This window comes from Dipodomys spectabilis, unplaced genomic scaffold (assembly GCF_019054845.1).
Source record: "Dipodomys spectabilis isolate Male_0828 unplaced genomic scaffold, ASM1905484v1 ptg000422l, whole genome shotgun sequence".
NCBI classification, from domain to species: domain Eukaryota; kingdom Metazoa; phylum Chordata; class Mammalia; order Rodentia; family Heteromyidae; genus Dipodomys; species Dipodomys spectabilis.
In genome coordinates, this window is record NW_024871099.1 from 6,305,629 (window position 1) to 6,329,898 (window position 24,270).

The 24,270-nt window shown below is 52.6% G+C and overlaps 2 protein-coding genes across 2 annotated transcripts; one reads left to right on the forward strand and one right to left on the reverse strand.

Annotated features, from left to right (window-relative positions):
• Window positions 1–405: 405 nt before the first annotated feature.
• Window positions 406–13,942, forward strand: Plekhg2 (pleckstrin homology and RhoGEF domain containing G2). Its single transcript, XM_042668166.1, has 18 exons — window positions 406–852; window positions 2,967–3,226; window positions 3,321–3,424; window positions 4,786–4,852; window positions 5,010–5,056; window positions 5,266–5,416; window positions 6,276–6,413; window positions 6,574–6,765; window positions 7,592–7,684; window positions 7,766–7,852; window positions 9,103–9,136; window positions 9,223–9,324; window positions 9,421–9,468; window positions 9,554–9,592; window positions 9,780–9,796; window positions 10,792–10,968; window positions 11,386–12,211; window positions 12,418–13,942. The coding sequence occupies exons 1-18, from the start codon at window positions 765–767 to the stop codon at window positions 13,848–13,850; spliced, it is 3,903 nt and encodes a 1,300-aa protein (XP_042524100.1). The 5' UTR covers window positions 406–764; the 3' UTR covers window positions 13,851–13,942.
• Window positions 13,943–18,311: 4,369 nt separating this feature from the next.
• Rps16 (ribosomal protein S16) lies at window positions 18,312–21,938 on the reverse strand. Its single transcript, XM_042667805.1, has 5 exons — window positions 21,809–21,938; window positions 21,528–21,629; window positions 18,785–18,881; window positions 18,620–18,667; window positions 18,312–18,519 (listed from the first exon to the last, which is right to left on the reverse strand). The coding sequence occupies exons 1-5, from the start codon at window positions 21,854–21,856 to the stop codon at window positions 18,374–18,376; spliced, it is 441 nt and encodes a 146-aa protein (XP_042523739.1). The 5' UTR covers window positions 21,857–21,938; the 3' UTR covers window positions 18,312–18,373.
• Between the last annotated feature and the right edge of the window lie 2,332 nt (window positions 21,939–24,270).

Genomic DNA, 24,270 nt, shown 5'->3' on the forward strand with positions numbered 1-24,270 from the left:
GCTCCCCCGTTCCGGAGCTGGCAGCGCGGGGCCCCGGGGCCGGGGGAGGGGGCGGCGCCGCCGCCGCTGAACAATGAGGGGGCGTGCCGGCGGGGGGCGAGCGGAGGCGCCGGCGGGACCGCGGGTGGGGTGGGATCCGAGGAAGGGGGGAGCTGGGGGGGAGGTAGAGAGCTCGGGGCCAGCGCCCCGGCAGCGCCGCCGGACGGGGAGGGAGGGGGGAGGAGGGAGCCGCGCGCAGGACCCCGGCATCCGGTCCCCCCACCCCCACCCAGCCTCCGCCTTCCCCGGGGACCCCGCGGCCTCCCGCCCACGGCTTTTCCCAGCTCTGCCCCTGGGCCTGCGCTCCCAGCCGGAGCCCGAACGTTCCCAGGATCGCTGATACCCACCCCCACCCCAGGCCCTCCCTCACCCCCCCCCCCACGGGGACTTCTCGCTGCTGGGACTCTGGCTTGTCTTCAAGCCCCTTTGTCTTAATCTTCCCGTCATTTTCCGTAGGTTTTTTCCTAGTCCTTTGGCGTGGGTTTCCCTCCTAACTTATTCCCAGGGGTCGCTCTCTTTTCTCTACCCCCCCCTCTATCTCTCTCTCTTCCTCCCTCCCTCCTTCCCTTCACCCCTCTCTCAGTGGATTTAAACCAACTTCCTATTAAGTAACCCTGCATCTTGGTGAGTTTGGGTTGGCCCCCTTGGGGGGAAGGGTTCTTCTACCCAAAAAAAAAGGGGGTGATGGTGGTGTTTTCCTCAGGTCGCTGCTGTGCCCCTCAGCCATGCCTGAGGGGGCTCGGGGGCTGAGCCTGGCTAAACCCAGCCCCGGCCTCCAGAGTGACTGCCCAGCTGTGTGCCACACTCACACAGGTGAGTATCTCACATTGGGAGGGGGGAGAGGAGGGCCACACCGAGCCCTTGTGGTGGTAAAAGTGCAGTCAAGGTAAGGCTGAGGAGCCCAGGCGCTTGGTGGCTCACACTTGTAATCCTAGCTATTCTGGAGGCTGCGATCGGAGGATCCTGGGTGAAGGCCAGTCATGGCAGGAAAGCCCTTGAGACTGTTTTCACTCATTAACCAGTAGAGAAGCCGGAAGTGGTGCTGTGGTTCAAGTGGTAGGACAGCAGCCTGGAGGGAATGAGCTCAGGGACAGTGCCCAGGTTCTGAGTTCAAGGCCTACCAGCACAAACACACACAGAAAAGACAGAATGTCTCGCTCTACCCTACCTGGCCCAATGCTTATTTCTACTCTTGGCCTCCAGAAGGAGGGAGTCCTGAACTGAGAGAGGGGAGACCCCTTCCCCCCCACTGCTTACAGGCTGTGGGAGTCCAGTCTTGGGAGCTTCTGGAGGCGAGTACAACTAAACAGCCATAAAACCTTAGGAGAAAGGAATTTGGCAGAAAACAAGGAAGTATTCTGTGCGCAGGGCGAATGGTATGTGCAAAGGCCCAGAGTAGCTGCCTTAAATAATTACAAGTTGACATGTGGTGTGGTCATGGGAAAAGATCTAGCCTGAAGGAAGTCTGTTCTGGTCACAGTGCATAAAGCGAAGGTGTTTGGACTTTAACCTGAAGGCATGAAGAGGAGTTTAGCCCTTTATGTTGACAGGTCAGATGGACAGATTCAGAAAGATCTATCTGGTTGATACTCGGAGGTGAATTACAGGAATGGAGAACAGAGAGAACACATGGGTAGTTGAAGGAACTAAATCATTTACTGTTGTGCGAGTACTGGAGCTTGAGCTTAGGGTCTCAAACTTTTTTTTGGGGGGGGGGGAAATTGGTCGTGGGGCCTGAACTCTGGACCTGGGTGCTGTCCCTCAGCTCTTTAGCTCAACGCTAGTGCTCTACCACTTGAGCCACAGCACCACTTCTGGCTTTTTCTGCTTACGTGGTGCTGAGGAATCGAACCCAGGGCCTCATGCATGCAAGGCAAGCGCTCTACCACTGAGTCACCTTCCCAGCCCCTCAAACTTATTTTTTTTTTCTTGCTGGTCCTGGGGCTTAAACCCAGGGCCTGGGCACTGTCCCCTGAGCTTCTTTTGTTCAAGGCTAGCACTCTACCACTTGAGCCACAGCTCGACTTCTGGCTTTTTTGCTGATTAGAGGAATATAAGTGTTCCACAAACTTTCCTGACTGGGCTGGCTTTGAACTGTGATCCTCAGATCTGAACCTCCTGAGTAGCTAGGATTACAGATGTGAGCCATGGGCACCTGGCAGGGTCTCTGACTCTTGACTTTTTCACTCAGAATGCTGGAGCTCTACCACTTGAACTATGATTCCACTTGTACTTTGTTTATTACCAATCCTGGGGCTTGAACTCAGGTCCTGGTGCTGTCTCTGAGCTTTTTTTGCTCAAGGTTAGCACTCTACCACTTGAACCATAGCTCTGCTTTCGACTTTTTTGGTAGTTAATTGGAGATAGAGAGTTTCATGGACTGTTCCGGCCAGGGCTGGCTTCAAACCACCATCTTCATATCTGAGTAGGATTACAGGTGTGAGCTCCTGGCATCTGGCCTACTTCTAGCTTCTTATTGGTTACTTGGAGTTAAGTGTACCTCAGATTTGTTTGCCTGGTCTGGCTTTGAACCAGGATCCTCAGATCTTCTGAATAGTTTGATAAGACTGAATGAAAGATAGGGCAAGCCAGGCGCTTGAAATCCTAGCTACTTTGGAGGCTGAGATCTGAGACTTGTGGTTTGAGCCAGCCTGGGCGGAAAAGTTCCCATGACACTGATCTCCAATTAACTACTCAAAAATCAGAAGTGGTGCTGTGGCTCAAGTGATAGAGTGCTAGTCTTGAGCACAGAGAGGCCCAGGAACAGCACCCAGGCCCTGAGTTCAAGCCCTACAATTGACAAAAAGTAAGAAAGAAAGACAAGGTAGTGGGAGGGAAGGGAGGAGGAGGGACCACCAGGAAATGCTGTCTGGATGAGGGTGGGGGCATTTGAAGGAGAAACCCTGATCTCCTCCCCATTTCTGCAGCCCCGGCCATGGCCTCTCCCCGAGGTTCTGGGAGCTCCACCTCTCTCAGCACAGTGGGCTCTGAGGGAGACCCAGCCCCGGGGCCTACCCCAGTCTGCCCATCCTCCAAGCCAGAGCCCCTGCCAGGGCCCCCCATCCGCCTGCACCTGTCGCCCATGGGGACCCCAGGGTCAGCAAAACCCTCGAGATTGGAGCGTGTGGCCCGTGAGATCGTGGAGACGGAGCGCGCCTATGTCAGGGACCTCCGCAGCATCGTGGAGGTGAGGTGCCAGCATCCTGGGAAGTGGGGGGCAGTGGGAAGCTTTAGGCCAGACCCCGAACCCTAATCATTAACACACGTGATTTGCCCCACAGGATTACCTCGGGCCCCTGCTGGATGGCGGTGGGGTCCTGGGGCTGAGTGTGGAACAAGTGGGCACACTGTTCGCCAATATCGAGGATATCTACGAGTTCAACAGGTCAGGGGTGGGAGGGGGGAGGTTGGGGGATCCCCTGTCTTGGTTGGTGTAAGTGACACCAGACCAGGATCATGCTGGGGAGATAGGACCCAGAGTTGGGGTGAGTGCTTACAGCATTGAGATGAGGTCCTCCCCACACTGGGACAAGAACCAAGGGTCAACATGGGGGGAGTCTTAGTATTAGATCTGGCCTCAGGGCTGAATCCGAGAGTCCCCTGGAGCCTCAAGGCCATGATCCATGGAGCATTGGTATGGTCAGTGAACTTTCCCAGTTACCTAGGAAACCATGCAGACATGGAGGGCTGAATGATGCTGAGGATCCTGCCTCCCAGTGCCTTGACTCAGTTTTAGGGTTGCCACAGGCTGTTAAGGTCATTGTAGCTTCAGAGCTGAGAATGGTGATCAGTGACTCACACCTATAATCCCAGCCACTCAAGAAGTAGAGGCAGGAGGAACAATAGTTTGAAGCCAGCCTGGGCAAAAAAAAAAAAGAAAAGAGGGGGGGAGGGGCTTTGTCCTAATGACTAGAACTTAAAAATAAGAACTTGAGGGGCTGGGATTGTGGATTGGTGGTAGAGTGCTTGTCTAGCATGCATGAAGCCCTAGGTTCCATTCCTCAGTACCACATACACAGAAAAAGCTGGAAGTGGTGCTGTGGCTCAGGTGGTAGAGTGCTAACCTTGAGCAAAAGAAGCTCAGGGACAGTGCCCAGACCCTGGGTTTAAGCCTCAAGACTGGGGGGGGAGGGGGGCAGGAAAACCAAAACTTGAGTGTGGCACGTGTGGTAGAGCACTAACCTAGCATCCAGGGGGCCCTGGCTTCGGTCCCTGAGTTAGTAATCAATGAGTAAAAGACTTATAAACCAGCTGCCAGGGGCTCACACCTGTCATTCTAGCTACTCAAGAGTCTGAAGATCAAGGTTCAAAGCCAGCCTGGGCAGGAAAGTCTGTGAGACTCTTATTCCCCAATGAGCCACCAAAAAGTTGGAAGTTGTATCTGTGGCTCAAGTGGTAGAGCGTCAGCCTTAAGCACAAAAGCTTAAACACTGACAGCTCCCAAGCTCTGGGTTCAAGCCCCAGGACCAGCACCAAAAAAAGAAAAACTATAGTATAGGTTGTGGGGAGATCAGAATACTCCCCTCCTCCAGGCCATGAAACTCCCCTCCTCCCTCCAAACTCATGCCAGCTAGGAGACAAAGCCTTCAGTAACATTCTAGCCCCTTTCTCTGGATCAGCCTTCCTCCTGTGAGAAGCTAGTGGCCATCACTATTACCCACAGTGCTCTTTGGTGTCCTCCCTGGTTGGAGATGGAGGAGATGATTGGGGGGGGGGGGCAGTCCTCACCCTTCCCCTCCCCCACAGCGAGCTCCTGGAGGACTTGGAAGGCAGCAGCAGTGCAGGGGGCATCGCCGAGTGCTTTGTGCAGAGGGTGAGTGTGGGCCGGGGAATGGCTGGGGGGGGGGAGGGGGGACCGAGTAGATGACCTCTCAGGATGGGGCCTGGACTACAGAGGGCAATGGGAAACTCAGACTTGGTCTGGTGTCTCCCTGACTCCTCCCCTGTCTCCCTGACCCCCTCCCCAACAGAGTGAGGATTTTGACATCTACACCTTGTACTGCATGAACTACCCAAGGTGAGGGGTGGACAAGGAGTCCCTGATGGGCACCAAGCCAGTGCCCAGGACTCAGGGGCCTCCCCTCTGACCCACCCAGTCACACACTGAGCCCTGAGCCCTGCCAGACCCTCGCTGCCAACCCCGATCCTGGCCGCTCGCTGACCACCCCCTCCCAGCCCTGCCTCCTGGAAGCTGCCAGGCCCTGCTGATGGGTGCTGTGCCCGCAGCTCCCTGGCCCTGCTCCGGGAGCTGTCTGTGTCTCCGCCAGCTGCCATGTGGCTGCGAGAGCGCCAGGCCCAGCTGCGCCACTCGCTGCCCCTACAGAGTTTCCTCCTGAAACCCGTCCAGCGCATCCTCAAGTACCATCTCCTGCTGCAGGTCAGCTGTGGTCCCCGGAGACGGGCACTGGGCAGGGATCCGGGAAGGTCCCATCCATCCCCACCTTTGGGTGCACAGACCCTAGCCCCTTATAGTTTTTTCTTGCTTTTTATATCTTTTGTTTTTGTCGGTTGTAGGGCTTGAACTCTGAGCCTGGGCGCTGTCCCTGAGCTCTTCAGCTCAAGGCGAGTGCTCTACCACTTGAGCCACAGCGCCACTTCCAGTTTTCTGGTGGTTCATTGGAGATAAGAGTCTCATGGCCTTTCCTGCCCGGGCTGGCTTTGAACTGTGATCCTCAGATCTCAGCCTCCTGAGTAGCTAGGATGACAGGTGTGAGCCACTGGCACCTGGCTCTCACTTGGTTTTTATCCACGGGAGGCTGGTGTTCTACCACTGGAGTCACACCTCCACTTCCAGTATTTTGGTGGTTCATGGGAGAAAAGAGGGTTTTTTTTTTTTTTTTTTTTGCTGTTTTTTGGTCAGTCATGGGGTTTGAACTCAGGGCCTGGGTGCTGTCACTGAGCTTTTGTGCTCTACCACTTGAGCCACAGCTATACTTTGGGATTTCTAGTGGTTAATTGGAGGAAAGAGTCTGATGGACTTCCCTGCCCTGGCTTTGAACCTCGATCCTCAGATCTCAGCCTCCTGAGTAGCTAGGATGACAGGTGGAGCCACCAGCACCTGGCTAAGAGGTTCCTACTCCAGCTGGCCTCAAGTGGTGATCCTCAGATCTTAGCCTCCCAAGTAGCTAGGGTGACAGGCATGGGACACTGGCATCTGATTTAGCTTCTCCCTTTACCTGTCTCTGTCTGTCTCTCTTCTTCTTCCTCATCCTGTGTGCCTGGCGGATGCCTGGCAGGAACTAGGTAAGCACTGGGCTGAGGGCCCGGGCACTGGCAGCCGGGAGATGGTGGAAGAAGCCATCGTGTCTATGACCGCCGTGGCATGGTACATCAATGACATGAAGCGGAAACAGGAGCATGCAGCTCGCCTCCAGGTGGACCTGGGGGTGGCCAGGCTGGCTGACTGAGAGAAGGGGGTACAGCCTTGGAGGGGGGGGGATGGGACTGGGACGAGCAGATCCCTGTCACTAACCTCCCCATCTTGGCCTGTCCGTGCTTGGGCCTGGCTCTGGGCCTGGGCGTGGGTCCCAGCAGGAAGTGCAGCGGCGGCTGGGGGGCTGGACTGGCCCAGAGCTCAGCGCCTTTGGGGAGCTGGTGTTGGAGGGAGCCTTCCGAGGGGGCGGCCCCCGACTGAGAGGAGGGGAGAGACTGCTCTTCTTGTTCTCAAGGATGCTGCTCATCGCCAAACGTCGGGGACCAGAATATGCCTACAAGGGTCATATCTTTGTAAGTCTGGGGATGGAGGAGCAGGGGCCACAATGGGAAGCAAAGCCAGGTGCAGTGCCTCACATCTGCCATTCCAGTTACTTAGGCAGAGAAGGGAGGATCATAGTTCAAGTTCAGTGTTCAAAAACAGAGGGGGCTGGGAAGGTGGCTCAGTGGTAGAGTGCGTGCCTAGCATGCACGAAGCCCTGGGTTCCATTCCTCGGTGCCACATCAATAGAAAATGCTAGAAATGGTGCTGTGGCTTAAGTGGTAGAGTGCTAGCCTTGAGCAAAAAGAAGCTCAGGCACAGTGCTCAGACCCTGAGTTCAAGCCCCAGGACTGGCCAAAAAAAGAAAAATAGTCACCCATGGTAGTCTATCCTCTACCTCTTATTCTAGCTACTCAGGAGGCTGAGATCTGAGGATCAAAGTTCCTAGCCAGCCCAGGCAGGAAAATCTCATTAACCACCAGAAAACTGGAAGTGGAGCTGTGGCTCAAAGTGGTAAAGCACTAACCTTGAGCAGAAGAACTTAGGGACAGCACCCAGGCCCTGAGTACAAGCTCCATGACTGACAGAAACAGAAAAGTGCTGGAGGCCAGGCCAGGGTTTGGGAATGTAGCCCAGGGTTGGAACACTTGCCTCACATGTAAGCAAGGATCTGGGTTCCATTTCTGGAAAAATAATCACCATCCAACTAATAAAGCGAGATCAGCGGGCAACAGGAGCTATCAGCTGTGAGCCGAGAGCTTCTGGGAACAACCTGGATTTATCCCCAAGAGAGGTCTCCGTGGGGGAAGAGAAAGAAGGAGTCTAGAGAGCTGTCAGCTTGTCTTTCTCCCCTCGCAGTGCTGTAACCTGAGTGTGAGCGAGAGTCCTCGAGACCCTCTGGGGTTCAAGGTGTCCGATCTGACCATTCCCAAACACAGGCATCTGCTTCAGGTGAGCGTGGGGTGGGCGGGGCTGGCTGGGGCCCCGCCCTCACCCCAGACCTGGCTCCTAGCTCCTTAACTGCATCTCTAGGCCAAGAACCAAGAAGAGAAGCGCCTCTGGATTCACTGCCTCCAGCGCCTCTTCTTTGAGAACCACCCCGCCTCCATCCCTGCCAAGGTACATCTCGTGCCATAGCGGGGGCACTCAAGTACAGAGGGTCTTCTAGCCAGGCTTAGTGGCTAACGCCTGTAATCCTAGCTATTCAGGAGATCTTAGGATCAGGGTTCAAAGCCAGTCCAGTCAGGAAAGTCCATGAGACTTGTCTTATCTCCAATAAAAGTGACTCAGAAAAAGCCAGAAGTGCCAGGCACTGGTGGCTCTCACGCCTATAAATCCTAGCTACTCAGGAGGCTGAGATCTGAGGATTGCAGTTCAAAGCCAGCCTGGAAAGGAAAAGTCTGTGAGACTCAACTCCAATAAACCACCAGAAAACTGGAAGTGGCGCTATGGCTCAGGTGATAGCGTGCTCTCCTTGAGCTGAAGAGCTGAGGGACTGAGCCCAGCCCCAGAGTTCAAGCCGCAGGACCAACAAAAACAAAACAAACAAAAACAAAACAAAAAAAAAAACAGAAGTATTGCTCTTGTGGCCCACTTGGTAGAGTGCTAGCCTTAAGCAAAAAGAAGCTCTGAGACAGAGCCCAGACCCTGAGTTCAAGCCCCCAAACTGGCGCCAAAATAAAATAAATTACGCTGCTTTTGTGCCAGTCCTGGGGCTTGAACTTAAGACCTGGGCACTGTCTTCCTTGAGCGTTTTTGCTCAAGACTGATCTCTGCTACTTGAGGCACACCACCACTTCCAGATAAAAATCTCACAGCTTGGGGCTGAGAAGGTGGCTCAGTGGTAGAGCACTTGCCTTGCATGCTCGAGGCCCTGGGTTTGATTCCTCAGCACCACATAAGAAAAAAGCCAGAAGTGGCGCTGTGGCTCAAGTGGTAGAGTGCTAGCCTTGAGCTGAAGAGCTGAGGGACAGCGCCCAGACCCAGAGTTCAGGCCCTACGACCGGACCCCCCAAAAAAAAAAAAAAATCTCACAGCTTGCTTGCCTAGAGTGGCTTTGGACCTTAATCTAGGATGATACTCATGAGCCACCTGCTCCAGGCACATCCTAGGTTTAAATTCCAGCTCTGCCAAGTCTCTGTTGTGGGCTCTTGGACTCGAACCCAGGACTTCACTCATAGGAGGCAGGTTCTCCAACCCTTGAGCCACATTTCCAGTCCTTTCATTTCCCTTCTCTTGGCCTTAATATTCTCATGTGGAAAGATGATTAAATTTACCAACTAGCACTGTGCTAAGGATTCCCAGTCAACCATCTTGAACACAAGCCCCTCACCACCCCATCCCCAACTGCACATCCTGGTGTCTTTCAGGCAAAGCAAGTTCTTTTGGAAAACAGCCTTCACTGTGAGTTGGGGCCTGGGGCTGGGGGCACGGGCAAGTGTAGGTAAAGAAACCTGCATAAGCTAGCTCCCCCAAACTCTTCCCTACAGGTGCTCCAAAGAGCAAGCCTGTGTTTGAGCCCCCTACACCTCCCCTTGGGTCTCCCCGGCCTCGAGATGCTAGAATTTTCACCCCTGGCCGAAGGAACACAGGTAAAAAAAAAAAGATGGAGCCTGGGTATTCATTGTTCCTGCTTACCCTGGGAGCCTGGTACCTGCTTCATGCTGGATTCTGCCTGATTCTTCCAGCTCCATCTCCTGGGCTCTCTGCCAGTCGCCGTGGCTATAGGCAATCTGGTAAGTAACCCCAGGGGAAACTCCTAGAGCTACCCCAGGGGTTCTAGTGAGACCTGGCTCCTTACACTGCTGTTCTCCTCCCTAGAACCGCTGAAAGACCCTTACGTCACGTTCCCACAGGACGGTCAGTGATGGGTCCATGTCTGTCCATCTGTCTGTCTGTCTGTCTCTTCCCCCAGGGGAATGCCTGCAATGAATGGGTGAGGTGGGATTAGGGGAAGGGCCTCCTCACCACCCCCCACACACACAAGGAATAAATCTTATTCTTACAGCTCATTAAATCTTTTCTTTTCTTCCTCTCTCCATCCCAGCTAAGCCTAGATTCAAGGTAAGAAATATCCCAAGACAAAGTTTTGGGGACCTCAGACTCCTGATGGAGAAAGGAACTTAGGGTCCAGGCTGTTGGGAGTCCACAAAAGAAAGGGGTCTAAGCTGAGTTCCATGACATATGCCTGTAATCTCAGGTACTCAGTGATAGGAGGATCATGGTTTCAGGTCCCCTGGACAAAAGTTAGTAAAACGCTTATTATAAAAAAGCTCTAGGGCTGGGAAGGTGGCTCAGTGGTAGAGTGCTTGCCTTGCATGCCTGAGGCCCTGGGTTCGATTCCTCAGCACTACATAAGCAAAAAGAAAAAAGCCGGAAGTGACGCTGTGGCTCAAGTGGTAGAGCGCTAGCCTTGAGCTGAAGAGCTGAGGGACAGCGCCCAGGCCCAGAGTTCAGGCCCCACGACCGGACCCAAAAAAAAAAAAAAAAAAAAGCTAGAGCCAGGGGGCCAGAAATGTGGCTTTGTGGTAGAGTACTTGCCTAGCATGCATGAAGCCCTGGTTTTGATACCTCAGTACACATAAACAAAAAATAAGCTAGTGGTAGAATGCTAGCCTTGAGCAAAAGAGGCTCAGGACAGTTACCAGGCCCAGAGGACCAGCAAGAAAAAGAAAAAAGCTCTAGCTGTGTGCTGGTGGCTCTTGCCTGTAATCCTAGCTACTCAAGAGGCTGAGATCTGAGGATCTTGGTTCAAAGCCAGCCTGGGAAGGAAAGTTTGTGAGACTCTTATCTCCAATAAACCACTAGAAAACTGTAAGTGGTGTTGTGGCTCAAGTGGTAGAGCACTTGCCTTGAGCTGAAGAGCGCAGGGACAGCGCCCAAGCCCAGAGCTCAAGCCCCATGACCAACCAAAAAAAAAAAAAGTTCAAGGACAGTGCCCAGGCCCTGAGTTCCAAGTCCCAGTACTTGAGGGAGGGAGGGAGGGAAGAAGGAAGGAAAGAAGGACAGAGAAGAGAGAAAAAGACCCTTCTGGCTCTCACCATCTCCCCTTTTCACAGCATGATGGCAGTGAAGAGGAACTTTACCCCTCCTCAGAGCCACAGCCACCAGTTCCAGCTTCTGGACCCCGGGAAGACCCAGAGGACCCTGGGCCCCCCTCACTGGATCCCTCAGGGACTTCCATCACCGAGGAAATCTTGGAACTGCTGAGCCAGAGAGGCCTTCGGGATCCAGGGGTGAGCGGGGCATCATTTTTGTTGTTGTTGTTGGTCGTGGGGCCTGAACTCTGGGCCTGGGCGCTGTCCCTCAGCTCTTCAGCTCAAGGCTAGTGCTCTACCATTTGAGCCACAGTGCCACTTCCGTCTTTTTCTGCTTATGTGGGGCTAAGGAATTGAACCCAGGGCCTCATGCATGCAAGGCAAGCACTCTACCAGCCCTGCCTGTTAGCTTTTTTTACTCAAGACTGGTGCTCGGGCTAGGAAGGTGGCTCAGTGGTAGAGTGCTAGCCTTGAGCTGAAGAGCTAAGGGACAGCGCCCAGGCCCCACGATCAGACCCCCCCCCAAAAAAAATAAAAAAGACTGGTGCTCTACCACTTAAGCCAACAACTCCTGACTCCAGATAACTTTTGGCATCTTTCTTGTGTCCACTATAGCCAGCTACCCATGACATTTCCAAGTTCCCTGGAGATACCCCAAAAGCGCCAGATGACAGCAAAGCCCTCACATCCTTGCCCGACAGAGAGTCTTCAGAAGAGGAGATGGAGGAGGAGGAAGAAGAAGAAGAGGAAGAAGAGGAAGAACTGGAGATGGATGAAAGGGAGCCTTCTCCACTCCACGTCTTAGAGGAACTAGAAAGTTCCAACACAGCTGACATGCCAGACATTGCCAGCCTTCCCAAGGTCCCGGATGTCCACAGCCTCCCTGACATTCCTCAAGTGCCCTGCTTTCCAGCCATAACTAGTGGCTCTGATGTCCCCAACCCTTCCTCTGTCCCCCATGACTCCTGGCTCCCAGGACCAGAACTCATCTGTGCCAACGATCCTGGAAAACTGGGGGATCCCTCTTCAGGAAGCAGGACAGGGCAGGAGGAAGAGAGAAGATTTTCATCCCAAACTTTCCAACCCCAAGATGTCACTCAAGCTCAGGGATTTGCGGATGAACAGGAATTCCGCTCCTGCTCGGAAATCCGGAGTGCCTGGCAGGCTATGGAGCAGGGTCGTCTGGCCCGGCCTGGCTTCCCCGAGCCTCTCTTGATCCTGGAAGACTCTGATCTTGGGGGAGGCAGTGGCAAGGCAGGAGCCCCACATTCAGAGCGGGCAGCGTCCCGGGTTCGAGAACTGGCCCGGCTTTATAGTGAACGCATCCAGCAGATGCAGAGGGCTGAGACGCAGGCATCCATCAATGCCCCCCGCCGCCGACCACGGGTCCTGGCCCAACCTCAGCCAGCCCCCTGTCTGCCCCAAGAGGAGGCTGAGCCAGGTGAGATCTGCTACATGGTAGGTCTACAGAGGTGGCTTGTCAGACATCTGAAGAATCAGTCTCAAGCTTGCCTAGCTATGTGCTCCCCTCCTTCCCCAGCCCTTTTCATTTTCAGTTCCTGTTCAGGTAGAGTCATGCTTTTCGTAGTTGGGATTACAGGTGTGTGCCGCTGCACTTGGCATTAATTTTGTTTGCTTTGCACACAGGGTCTCCGCCTGCCTTTGGACACGTGCTAGTGTGTGAGCTGGCCTTCCCTATGACCTGTTCCCAGGAATCTGTCCCGTTGGGCCCTGCTGCTCTGCTTCAAACTGCCACCCCTTTGTCTAAGGGAACCCACCTGAGTGGCCAGAGCCTAGGTGTCTCAACTGTACCTGAGCAAGACCATCTAGGCAGCCACATTCAGCCACCTCCCTTTTGGCCGGAACAAGGAGACTTCAGGAACCAGCCTCCAGTCCCATCACCTTTGCCCTGTGAACAGGACAGCCCTGCAGATGTCCAGTGTCCAGCTGTTTCAACTTGGTCCGATCAAAGCCAGTTGGGAAGCCAGGTTTCCCTGCAGAGAAGCTATTCTAACGTCACCGATTCAGCTTCCACCTCATTGGCTGAGCAAGAAGAGCTACCAGAGAGCCAGAGCCCAGCCAGCTCCCCAGGAGCTGAGCAGAGAGAATGCCAGGACCATCAAGGCCCAGCCTCTGTTTCTGACCCAGCCACCCACCATGTGCCAACACGTGGGAGCAGCGTGGACCATGAGATCCCATCAGCCACCTTACTGCCCTTGTCAGATGACCTTGCAGAGATTTCTTGTCCAGGTGCCTCACCTCTGCTGGCCGCTGGAGGCCACCCGAGCTGTCCAATGTTAGCCAATGCGTCACCTTTTGGCTCTGAGGATCTCCCAGATGGTCAGGATACAGGTGCCACATTGTTACACCAGCCACAAGGCCTTAAGGACATTGGGGTCCAAGATCCCCCACCTTTGCCCAAACAAGAAGCTCCTCCAGACTCGTGGGCTACTGCTGCCACCCCTCTGCTTCAGGGACACAGCCTCACAGACACACAAGCCCCCCAACCCACTACACCTTTGTTGGATCAACAGAACTGCCCAGACAGCCCTATTCCAACCGTCATGTCTTTGGCTGAGCAAGAGAATTCTCTAGATCATCTCCACCGGTGGTCCCCCCCGGTTCAGGCCACCATGGTTTTATCCAAACCTGGAGGTCCCTTGCCCTCTCCTGTGACAAAATCAGAGCCTGCAGACTCGACCCCACCCTGCAGCCCCCCACCCCCGACCCGTCAGCTCCTGGGCCCCAATGCCACCGCCCTTTCCCGATATTTGGCCGCCTCATATATCAGCCAGAGTTTAGCTCGGCGGCAGGGACCTGGAGGAGAGGTCTCCTTAACTTCTCGGGGTTCCTGGTCCTCTTCTGCTCCCACATCCCGGGCGCCATCCCCACCCCCCCAGCCCCAGCCTCCGCCCCCTCCAGCAAGACGGCTGAGTTACGCAACCACCGTCAGTATCCACGTAGGAGGCGGAGGGCGGCTACGACCAGCCAAGGCCCAGGTCAGGTTGAATCACCCTGCCCTTTTGGCCCCCTACCCAGGAACTTGGGGGCCTTCCCAGAGCCCAGGGGGTGGCTCCTGATATGCTTTCCACGCCTGTGAGCTTTCACACAGTCGGGACAGTCAACCAGAATACCATCCAGGTCCTCCGAACTCCACAAACAACTCTAGAATGTGTCGGGGACTTCCGGGCCCCTTGGGATGTCCTTCCTCTTCTGACCTCCATAGATGCACAGGGGATGGAGAAGATGTCACGTTTCTTTTGTGAATTAATTCATATGATGAAATGATGTGCAGTTGTCCCCGTTCTGGAAGTGGAGGGAGGTGATGTGATCAGTGGGAAAAGGGGCTGACGTTAACGAGGGCAATGGTTCTGGAAGCGTGGAGAACTTCAAGCTCTTTGGAGAATTATCCAACATTGGGGCTGCTGGAGTCTGGAGTGTGGTTTTAAGGGGGTTAGCATTGATGGTTATCCAGGAAGGTTCCAAGTTGAGCAGTGTTGTTCAAGTTGGGCATGGTGAAACATACCTGTAGTCCCAGCTACTCAGATGGCCTACTCGGAGAATCACTTGTGTCAATCTGGACTTTTGAGGTCAGCCATGGCAACAACTACTCTTGTCCCAAGGAGAAACCCCTTGAGATTTGTTCCCTTAGCAGTCCATCCACTTCATGGTATTCTGCCACCGTCCATCTGTTCCTCTCACCCACTTGGCCTTTTTGTGAGTATGTGTGCTGGTTTGAGGCCTTGAACTCAGAGCCTGGGTGCTGTCCCTGAGTGTTTATGCTCAAGGCTAGCACTCACCACTTGAGCCACAGCTCCATTTCAGAGACAAGTCCATATTAACACTTGAGACATGCCAGGCTCCAGTGGCTCTTGCCCATAATCCTAGTTACTCAGGAGGCTGAGGTCTAAGGATTTCAGTTCAAAGCCAGCCTGGCAGGAAAGTCTGTGAGACTCTTTATCTCCAATGAACCACCTAAATATTGGAAGTGGGACTGTGGCTCAAAGTGGTGGAGCATTAGGCCTTAAGTAAAAAATGCTCAGGAACAGCACCCAGGCCTTGAGTTCAAGCCCCAGTACTGGCACCAAAACAAAACTTAAGGCAATCCAGGTTTGGATCTTTGGGGAAGTCTGTCCCCACATTAGTCTGATTTCCCTTGGCATCCCTATCCCTTCCCCTCCTTCCCCCTGCTTATGAAATGTTCCAATTCTTGGGCCCACCCACTTGTTTGGGCCCTTCTATCATTCCTCAACATACTCCTACCCCCTAACAAAATAATTCAGCCCAGAGACAAAAGTCTTTTATGTGAGGATCTTTCTGCCCCACCCACCAGTGGTATGCCCACTTTAGGACATGATTTAAGCAGTGTGTTTGAAGCTTGTGGAACTTTCCCTGGAATTCTATGCCAGCTGCTTCCACCCCGGGGTTGCCTGGCTGTACATCTCAGCCCCAACCTTTCTGCTTGGTGGGTGATTTGGCTCTGTGGGCTTCTGGGGGGTTTTCTTGTCTTGTAAAATGACAACATTATCTGCCTCCAGGAATGATGTTGGCATGCTGCGGGTGTGTGAGCCACTGCCCAACTGGGCCTGAACATCTGACTCACCAAAGGCATTGTTTAAATCACAGTTCTCCCCAGATCTGTCCCCCCCCACCATAGCAACACCCTACTCCCCCCGCCCTGAAAACTTGGAAAGCAAGGGCCTAGGAATCTGAACTTCAACTGGCTCATCGCAAAAGTGCTGAGCCTAACTGAACGCTAGCAGCACTCAATCTGTAAGCTCATTGAGATACATCCTAGAGCTTGTCTCCAGTGCCAAGGCCCTTTGTTGCCCCCCAGGGGTATAGGAGGAAGAAGTCTTTGGAAGCTCCCTCAAGTAGAGCAGCCAGCCAGCACAAGGCTGGGATTCTAGAAATAGCTACTGGCATGTGTTTCATGGCTACTGTGCACTAAGACCCAGGCTGCATCGTGGGGACTGAGGCAGACCCTAAACCTTGTATAGTGGCAGAAGATGGAGCTGTGGCCTCCCTAAGGTCAGGCCTGAGTCTAGGCCTCCCCTTCTCCCCCCACGCCTTCCACCCACCCCCAGCTGTACATTCCCAGCTGAAGGAAAGTTCCTGGCCTGTGGGCCTCTTGAAGCCGGAATTCCTGGCATTTGTGGAGGAAGGGGTGGGGGGTGGGGAGAGAAGGGACTGTCTGCTTCATGGCCTGGAAGGAGGTGGGGAGAGGCCTCTCTCCAGATGTGTCCCAGCTGTGCTTCTGGGAGGCAGCTAGAAACCTCAGTTAGAGGGTCTCTGGACCCTCCAGGAGAAACAATAGGATCCTGGCTTGTCCTGTATCTTCATCTTCTAACCCCACTTCATGGTGTGGTTCCACAGCACAAAAATCTACTGAAGGACCCCAGGGGGTGACAAAGGTCCCCTGGTCCCCACTCCCTCCTTACCCAGTCACCTGCAGCTCAGAGCTTGAGTGAGCTGCCTAACACTCTGCTACCCAGGTTGCCTTCAGGACTAGCAAAGTGAGCCATCCGAGGATATCCCAGAATGCTGGACCAGCAACTACCTGGTGCTATGGGCTCATGTCCCATTCACTCCTGTTGCCCAGGAAAGGTTCTGGTCAGCCATTGGTGAACAGCAAGTGGCTGGGGGCGTGGCCACGTGGAGGCGTGGCTGTCTGGGGCCAAACGGATGCATGGAAAGCCGGCCACTGAAGGAACACTGCAGCAGTGTAGCCCTCCATGGCCTTGCTTGAGATTGGCTGGGAAGATTGGTAGTAGACATTATCTCTGCTCCCCAAGGTAGCTTCCAGGCTGCTCCCCCAGAACCCTTCCTCTAGCAATGGCCACCACAGAGGGCCCCAGATCAGCACCTAGCTTGGTACAGATGTTCAAGACAGGTGTTAAGTGAGCAAAGAAAAAGAGTGGGTTCTCATACTTTCCCCAAAAGGAGACGAGTTCTGGGGACCCACTAATATGTATGAATAGCCTATTTTTTCTAGAACACCCAGCTGCCCAGCTCATGTACTCTTGGCAAACTACTTCTTGTTACTGTTGCACTTCAAAAGGGAGAAACCAATGGCTTAAGCCACACACATTATCTATTAGGATCAGGCTGGCTTTGAACCTATCCCAACCTCCAGGACACTGGGTTATACCTTTTTGGCTTATACCAAAAAGGTTTTGTTAATATTGACTTTGGGGGGCGGGTAGGGGTTAAAACTCAGGGCTTTGAGCCACACATCCAACCTGTAAACCGGCTAATACCATTACAGACATGAAAACAAACCTCCCAGAGAAATCTTATGCAGAACACACAGGAACCTGATCTAAAGAGGCCAGAACTTTTTACCAGGTGTCCCCTAGGGGAGGAAGGCGGAATGGCACCAAGAGAACTAGTGGACCAAAAAAAATAAAAAAACGCTCACAACTAACCTTGCAGCTAATACTGGCACCTGTCTATAATCCCAGTATACAGGAGGCTGAAGCAGAAGGGTGAGCTCCAGGACATACTAAGTAACATGGGAGATCTTAAAAAAAAAAAAAATCGCTGGGCACTTGTAGTTCACACCTGTAATCCTAGCAAATCAAGAGGCTGAGATCTGAGGATCAACATTTGAAGCTAAGCCAGGACAGCAAAGCCCATGAGGTTCATCTCCAATAAACTACTCAAAAAAAGCTGAAGTGGAACTGTAGCTCAAGTGGTAGAGCACTAACCTTGAGCAAAGAGCTCAGAGACAGGGCCCAAGCCCAGAGTTCAAGCCCCAGGACCAGCAAAACACATACACACACACACACACACACACACACACACACACACAGGTCCCAAAACAGCTCAACGTGGGCATAGCCCTCATCCACTTAAGTAACAGGCCAAAGTAGTTTTCCTTGTTATTTCTGTTGACCTTCCAGGTTTCCTCCACTCTTCCTGCTATTAAAATAGCAGTGTTAGTGGGTGTGGTAGTGGAACTCTATGGGCTATACTCCTATGGTTAAGGCAGATTATTCCTTGAGCCCAGGGGTTCAAGGCCAGTTTGAGCAAGAGCTCAGAGGGAAAACCCACTAAGAATGGGGTGCAGCTCAATAGTAAAAATGCTTGTCGCATGTGCATAAGACCCCAGGGTTCTATTCCCCAGTCCTGCAAGAAATCAAAATAAACGGTACTGGTGTCTCACACCTATAATCCTAGCTACTCAGGAAGCTAAGATCTGAGGATTGTGGTTCAAAGCCAGCCTAGGCAGGAAAGTCCATGAGACTCCAATTCACCACCAGAAAACCAGAAGTGGTGCTGTGCAGCTCAAGCGGTAGAGCACTCACATTGAGCTGAAGAGCTGAGGGACAGTGCCCAAGCCCAGTTAAAATTAGGCTCCAGGATGGAACAGAACCACTGCCTGCACCCTACACCTACCTGTACTGAAAATCATTTCCAGGAAAGGGGAGGGTGTGAGGGGTGGGATCAAGTCTGGCCATGAGCTGGGGGACAGCTGCTTACATTCCATCCATCAGACCCACCACCACCACCACAGAAAAGCACATCACAGTCCCTGAAACCTTAAAATCCCACAATCTTTATTACAAAGGTGAGCCCCAATCTGGACCCCATAATGGGCCTATCGGTAGGACTTCTGGTAGCGGGCACGGGCACCAGGGCCTCCAAACTTCTTGGATTCACAACGTCGGGGATCAGCCACCAACAGGGTGCGGTCGTACTGGATGAGGATGTCTTTGATCTCCTTTTTGGAAGCCTCATCCACATCTGGAGATGAGAAAGGTAAAGATACAGATAACTCCACAAGACTCCTCCCCCTAGCCTCCCCCTATTACCCATCACCCACTGGGAACGACTCCCAACTCACACTTCTGGTAATAGGCCACCAGGGCTTTGGAGATGGACTGACGGATAGCTGTGAAGACACGCAAGGATAAAGGGTTAGTATCTGCACTAGAGGGGGCTAAGACAGGGTGGGTCCTGTTCCTAGGACCACCTAACCCGCCCCACAGGTCCAGAACCTGAGACTCACCGTAAATCTGAGCCACATGACCACCGCCCTTCACACGGACACGGATGTCCACGCCAGCAAACCGCTCTTTCCCCAGAAGCAGAACAGGCTCCAGTAACTATATATAGAGGAGCAGGAGCAATGATCAGAAGTTGTACCTCTTCCCAGCCTCTAGGATGAATTCTTAGACCAACAAAAGCACTCAGCTGTCCTTTATGACCTCCATACATGCACTCTGTTCAGTGAAACTGTTTTTGGGGTCAGTCATGGGTCTTGAACTCTCGGCCTAGGCTCTCCCTGAGCTCTTTAGCTCAACATTAGTTCTCTACCCTTTGAGCCACAGCACCACTTCCAGTTTCCTGGTGTTGAATTAGAGATAAGAGTCTCACAAACTTTCTTGCCTGGGATGGATTTGAACGTCTATCTCCAGATCTCAGTTTCCCGAGTAGCTGGGATTACAGGCATGAGCCACTGGTACCCTATTCTTTTTTTCTTTTTGCCAGCCCTGCAGTTTGAACTCAGGGCCTGGGCTAGAACCCTGAACCTCTGTACTCAAGGCTAGTGCCCTACCACTTGAGCCACAGCACCACTTCTGGCTTTTTCTGTGTATGTGGTACTGAAGAATGGAACCCAGGGCTTCATGCATGCTAGGCAAGTACTCTAACCACTAAGCCACATTCCCAGCCCCTTTGTCTTCCCTTTCAAATTTCCCAGTGGTGCCACCTACAGCACACCTTTTAACCCTTCCCAAACTTTCCTAGGTTCCCCATCCCTGACCACTTAGGACTAGTTTCTAGCAACCAGACCAGTGCACCTTGAGACTTCACTATGCTGGAAGCTTTTGGGCCAATTGTCAATCAGGGTCACATGCAAATCCTTCAATCAAACCAGCAACAACAAAACACAGTATTTAGTATCAGCTATCAAAGGAGTCTCATATCCTACTAATTCTTAACTGCCTTGTAGTGTGTATATCCCCACTCACCCCCTTTTTTTGGTCGGTCATGAGGCCTGAGATATGGGCCTGGGTGCTGTCCCTCGGCTCTTGAGCTCAAGGCTAGCACTCTACCACTTGAGTCACAGTACCACTTCCAGCCTTTCCTGCTTTTGTGGTGCTGAGGAATCGAACTAAGGGCTTCATGTATGCAAGCAAGCATTTTACCACTGAGCTACTTTTCCAGCCCTACTCTTCCCTTTTTAACATAAAGCCAGAGCCTGGCGCTGGTGGCTCACACCTGTAATCCTAGTTACTCAGGAGGTTGAGATCTGAGGATCACGGTTCAAAACCAGCCCAGGCAGGGCAGGAAAGTCTGTGAGACTCATCTCCAATAAACCACTAGAAAGCTAGAAGTGGCACTGTGGCTCAAGCAGTAGAGCCCTCACCTTGAGCTGAAGAGCTCAGGGACAGCACCCAGGCCCAGAGTTCAAGCCCCACGACCGACCGACCGACCGATCGATCGATCGATCAATCAATCAAAATAGGCACTGATGTTTCAGGCCTGTAATCCTAGCTACTTCAGGAGGCTGAGATCTGAGGATCATAGTTTGAAGCCAGCCAGAGCAGCAAAGTCCATTAAGACTCCTATAGCAATAAACTACTCAGAAAAGGCCAGAAGTAGAGCTGTGACTCAAGTGATAAAGCACGAGTTAGCCTTGAGCACAAAGAAGCTCAGGGATAGCACTCAGTCCATGAGTTCAAGTCCCAGGACTGGCAAAAAAAAAAAAAAGTAATAAAGAACACAGATCAATAAACTGTCCAAACTCTTAAACCTTGAGAAAGCCAGGAGACAGTGGCTCATACCTGCAATCCTAGCTATTCAAGAGGCTAAGATATGAGGATCATGGTTCAAAGCCAGTCTGGGCAGCAAAGTCTGTGAGGCTCTTTATTTCCAATTAACCACAAGAAAACTAGAAGTGGTGTTGTGGCTCAAAGTGGTATAGCCTAAATTTGAGCAAAAGAGCTCAGGAAGTGTCCAGAACCCAAGTTCAAACCCCACTATCAACACACACAAGACACTTGAGATTCATCAGGAATAAAACTAATCCTTTCCCACAGGAATACATGCTCTTAAAAATAAAGACAGGTAGCTCACGCCTGTAATCCTATTCAGAAAAGTTAATATTTATGTTTTGAAGCCAGTCTAGGCAAAAAGTTCAGGTGATCCTGTCTCACCAGAAAGCTGAATGAGGTGTTCCCCATCCATCATCTTAGATACTCTAGAATCTTTCTCCAAGATACATAGATTTTGCTATTTCCCTGGCCACCTTGGGTCCCCAGATGAATAGACTTCAATCATACTAGGATTCTTTTTTCCTTCCCTGTGTTGCTACTGGAACTAGGAGAACTAAGGATCTAGTCATTGTCTCTTAAGTTTTTCTTGTTCAGAGCTAGTAGTCTACCACTTGAGCCACAGCTCCAGCATCCAGCTTTTTGATGCTTAATTGGAGTTGAAAGTCTCCTGCTCGGGCTGGCTTCGAGTTTCATTCTTCCCGATCTCAGCCTAATCTAATGCAAGAAACAAAACCCGGTGTGAGTCACCAGCGCCCCGCCAAACCAAGTTTTCAAAGCACCCGCCCTTCCCCTGTTACATCCTCGATCCCACTTTCCCCAACTCGGCTTTTTGACATCTTCTGCACTCAAGCCCGTTTCCAGGGTCCCATTCTCTCCCGCGGTGGTCCTAAAGACCCTTTTCGGATGCAGGTTCCCTCTGGTTCTATCATGGAGTACGCTCACGATCCTCAAAGCCCCTCCGGATCCCAGCACCTTGTATTGCAGCGTGCGCGGCTCGATCATCTCCAAGGGCCGCCCGTTCACCTTGATGAGGCCGTTCCCGCGTTTGCAGTGGGCCACGGCGGTGGCGGTTTTCTGTGGGGAGCAAAAGAGACCGGGGTGGGGGGGGTGGGGGAGGGGAAAGGAACACGGGAAATGTAGGCCCCGATTCTCACGGCGATCGCTCACCACCCCCCCCCAAATACAAGAAAACCTCCACCCGACCGGCGTCTCCCCAAACCCGGGACATCCCCCGACGCCCGCGATCGGCTCACCTTACGTCCGAAGACCTGAACGGACTGCAGCGGGCCCTTGGACGGCATGGCTACGAAGCAGACACGAGCTCCACACCGCGCGGCGCCGCAACCGGAAAAGGAAAGAGTGAGGCCAACCCGGCTGCTTTTTTTTTTTTTTTTTTTTCTCCTAAGGTCTGCGCAGGCGCGCCGAGCGCCGCGTTGCGACAAAAAGAGCGCTTTATGGCTGGGGGCGGGGCCTCTGGGCAGGTGGCGGGAACGCCCTAGGGAGTCGAGGGGGCGGGGCCTGAGCCTCACAGAGCCCCTGGCATCTGGCCCCGCCTACTGCCACGGATTTCTACTTCTGCACTTGGGCCTTCTGCTCTTTGATACCATCTTCCTTTTTTTCTGTATCTCCAGAATCCCCCGGATAATCTTCATTTAGGAATCTCATGCAAGAAATAAAGCTGGATTCTCAGAATCCTGCCCCCCGCCAGAATCCATTTCCTTCCAGAGCACTCTTAAAATCCTTTGCTCATCAGAGCTCCCCCTCCCATTTTGTCCCCCCTTCTTTAGACTCTGTTAGACGACTTTTCTCCCTTTCAGTCTTCGATTCTCTTACCGGAACCCTCGTCTCCCAGAATTTTCCTCTCAGTCTACCCCGCTTAACCTGCCTCTTTAGAGCCCTCCTCGCCCTGGGCCCTTGAACCTCTTTGAATCTCCAGCCATTCAGAGCCCTCTCCTCCCCCAGTCATTCTCTCTTCAGAACCCACTAACACAGCAATCGTCCTCCAGATTCTTCCTCTTTTCTCAAACCCTCATTTCCCAGGACACCTATGCCAGAGCTTCGTATTACAACATTCTCCCAAGAGCCTTCCCCGAGTCAATCTTTTCCCAGAATTTTCTTGAATTGTTTTTATTGTCAAGGTGATGTACAGAGGAGTTACAGTTACATATGTAAGGTAGTAATTATATTTCTTGTCGAATTCGTTACCCCCTCCCGTCGTTTTTCTCCCATTTCCCTCCCCAACCCCACCAATTTTCCTAGAATTTCTACATCTTCAGGGACTAATCATTCTGGAATTTCTCACACAAACACCAGAGTCCTATCCCCCGGGTCCCCCTTCAGGATCTCTACCCTAGAAGCTTTCTTCTGAATTCCGCAAATTGTGTGTGTGCGCACGCACACACAAGCACTCTACCATTTGAGCCACACTTCCAGTACCAGCACACACAAAAAGTAAACAAAACCCTAGAACAATTACACAATGAACAATCCTGACAAAGATTACAGTCACACTTAAATAGTATACTGTTCTAAATGCTTTAAGTATATGCATTTCATGAGCCGGGCGCTGGTGGCTCACGCCTGTAATCCTAGCTACTCAGGAGGCTGAGATCTGAGGATCGCGGTTCAAAGCCAGCCCGGGCAGGAGAGACCGTGAGACTCCAATCTCCAATAAACCACCAGAAAACCGGAAGTGGTGCTGTGGCTCAAGTGGTAGAGCGCTCGCCTTGAGCTGAAGAGCTGAGGGACAGCGCCCAGGCCCAGAGTTCAAGCCCCACAACCAACCAAAAAAAAAAAAAAATAATAAGTATATGCATTTCTTCACCTCACTCTTTGTGGTAGGTGGAAGAGAATGTCATACACTGCACAAGGATCTCAAAATAGAATTAAGCTGGGTGCCGGTGGCTCACGCCTGTAATCCTAGCTAGTCAGGAGGCTGAGATTTGAGGATCCCAGTTCAAAGCCAGCCCAGACAGGAAGGTCCGTGAGACTCTTATCTCTAATAAACCACCAGAAAAACAGAAGTGGCGCTGTGGCTCAAGCGGTAGAGCACTTGCCTTGAGCTGAAGAGAACAGCACCCAAGCCCAGAGTCAGAATTAATGTCCAAGATGAACACTGTAATGTGCATATTTGTCAACTTTCAGCAGATAGCAGTAGAAAACAAAAAAAGGTCCCTCGGAAGTGGTGTTTTCTTCTCTCTCTCTACCTTTTGGTGTGGTTCTGGGGCTTGAACTCGGGGCCGGGGCACTGTTTCTGAGCTTTTTGTACTAAAGGATGGCGCTCTGCCACTTGAGCCACAGCTCCACTTTTTGGTTTTTTTGGTGGTTAGCTGGAGAAAAGACTCTCACAAACTTGCCTGTTGAGGTTGGCTTCGAACCTGGATCCTCGGGCCTCAGTTTCCTGAGATTACTACAGGCATGAGCCACAAGTACCCTGCTCTCTTGTTTTAAAACTTTTCCTCTCTTGGAAAATGGGACGAACATCACCCCGGTGTGTCTCCGAGGGTCTACGGGGACAGAGTCAAGCACGGGTTCCAGGCGGGACACGTAGTCGGATCTTAAACGCGAGAAACTTTCTATCCGGGCCTCTCCCGAGATGGCGCTCGACGGACGCCAGCGCTGCCACTCTCAAGATGGCGGCAGGAAGTGACTCCTCCGGACCCGCCTGGAACTCACGCATTCGGCGAGATTCACTGAGACGTTCTCGCGAGAGAAC

What these genes read in the sequence shown, in the direction of transcription:
- Plekhg2 (XM_042668166.1), top strand. Translation starts at nt 765, where the DNA reads ATGCCTGAGGGGGCTCGGGGGCTGAGCCTGGCTAAACCCAGCCCCGGC. An exon ending in GATATCTACGAGTTCAACAG is followed by an intron (nt 3,425 to 4,785) that starts GTCAGGGGTGGG and finishes CCTCCCCCACAG; the next exon opens with CGAGCTCCTGGAGGACTTGG. An exon ending in TTTGGAAAACAGCCTTCACT is followed by an intron (nt 9,137 to 9,222) that starts GTGAGTTGGGGC and finishes TCTTCCCTACAG; the next exon opens with GTGCTCCAAAGAGCAAGCCT.
- Rps16 (XM_042667805.1), bottom strand. Translation starts at nt 21,856, where the DNA reads ATGCCGTCCAAGGGCCCGCTGCAGTCCGTTCAGGTCTTCGGACGTAAG. An exon ending in CGCGCACGCTGCAATACAAG is followed by an intron (nt 18,882 to 21,527) that starts GTGCTGGGATCC and finishes CTCTATATATAG; the next exon opens with TTACTGGAGCCTGTTCTGCT. An exon ending in GGTGGCCTATTACCAGAAGT is followed by an intron (nt 18,520 to 18,619) that starts GTGAGTTGGGAG and finishes TCTCATCTCCAG; the next exon opens with ATGTGGATGAGGCTTCCAAA.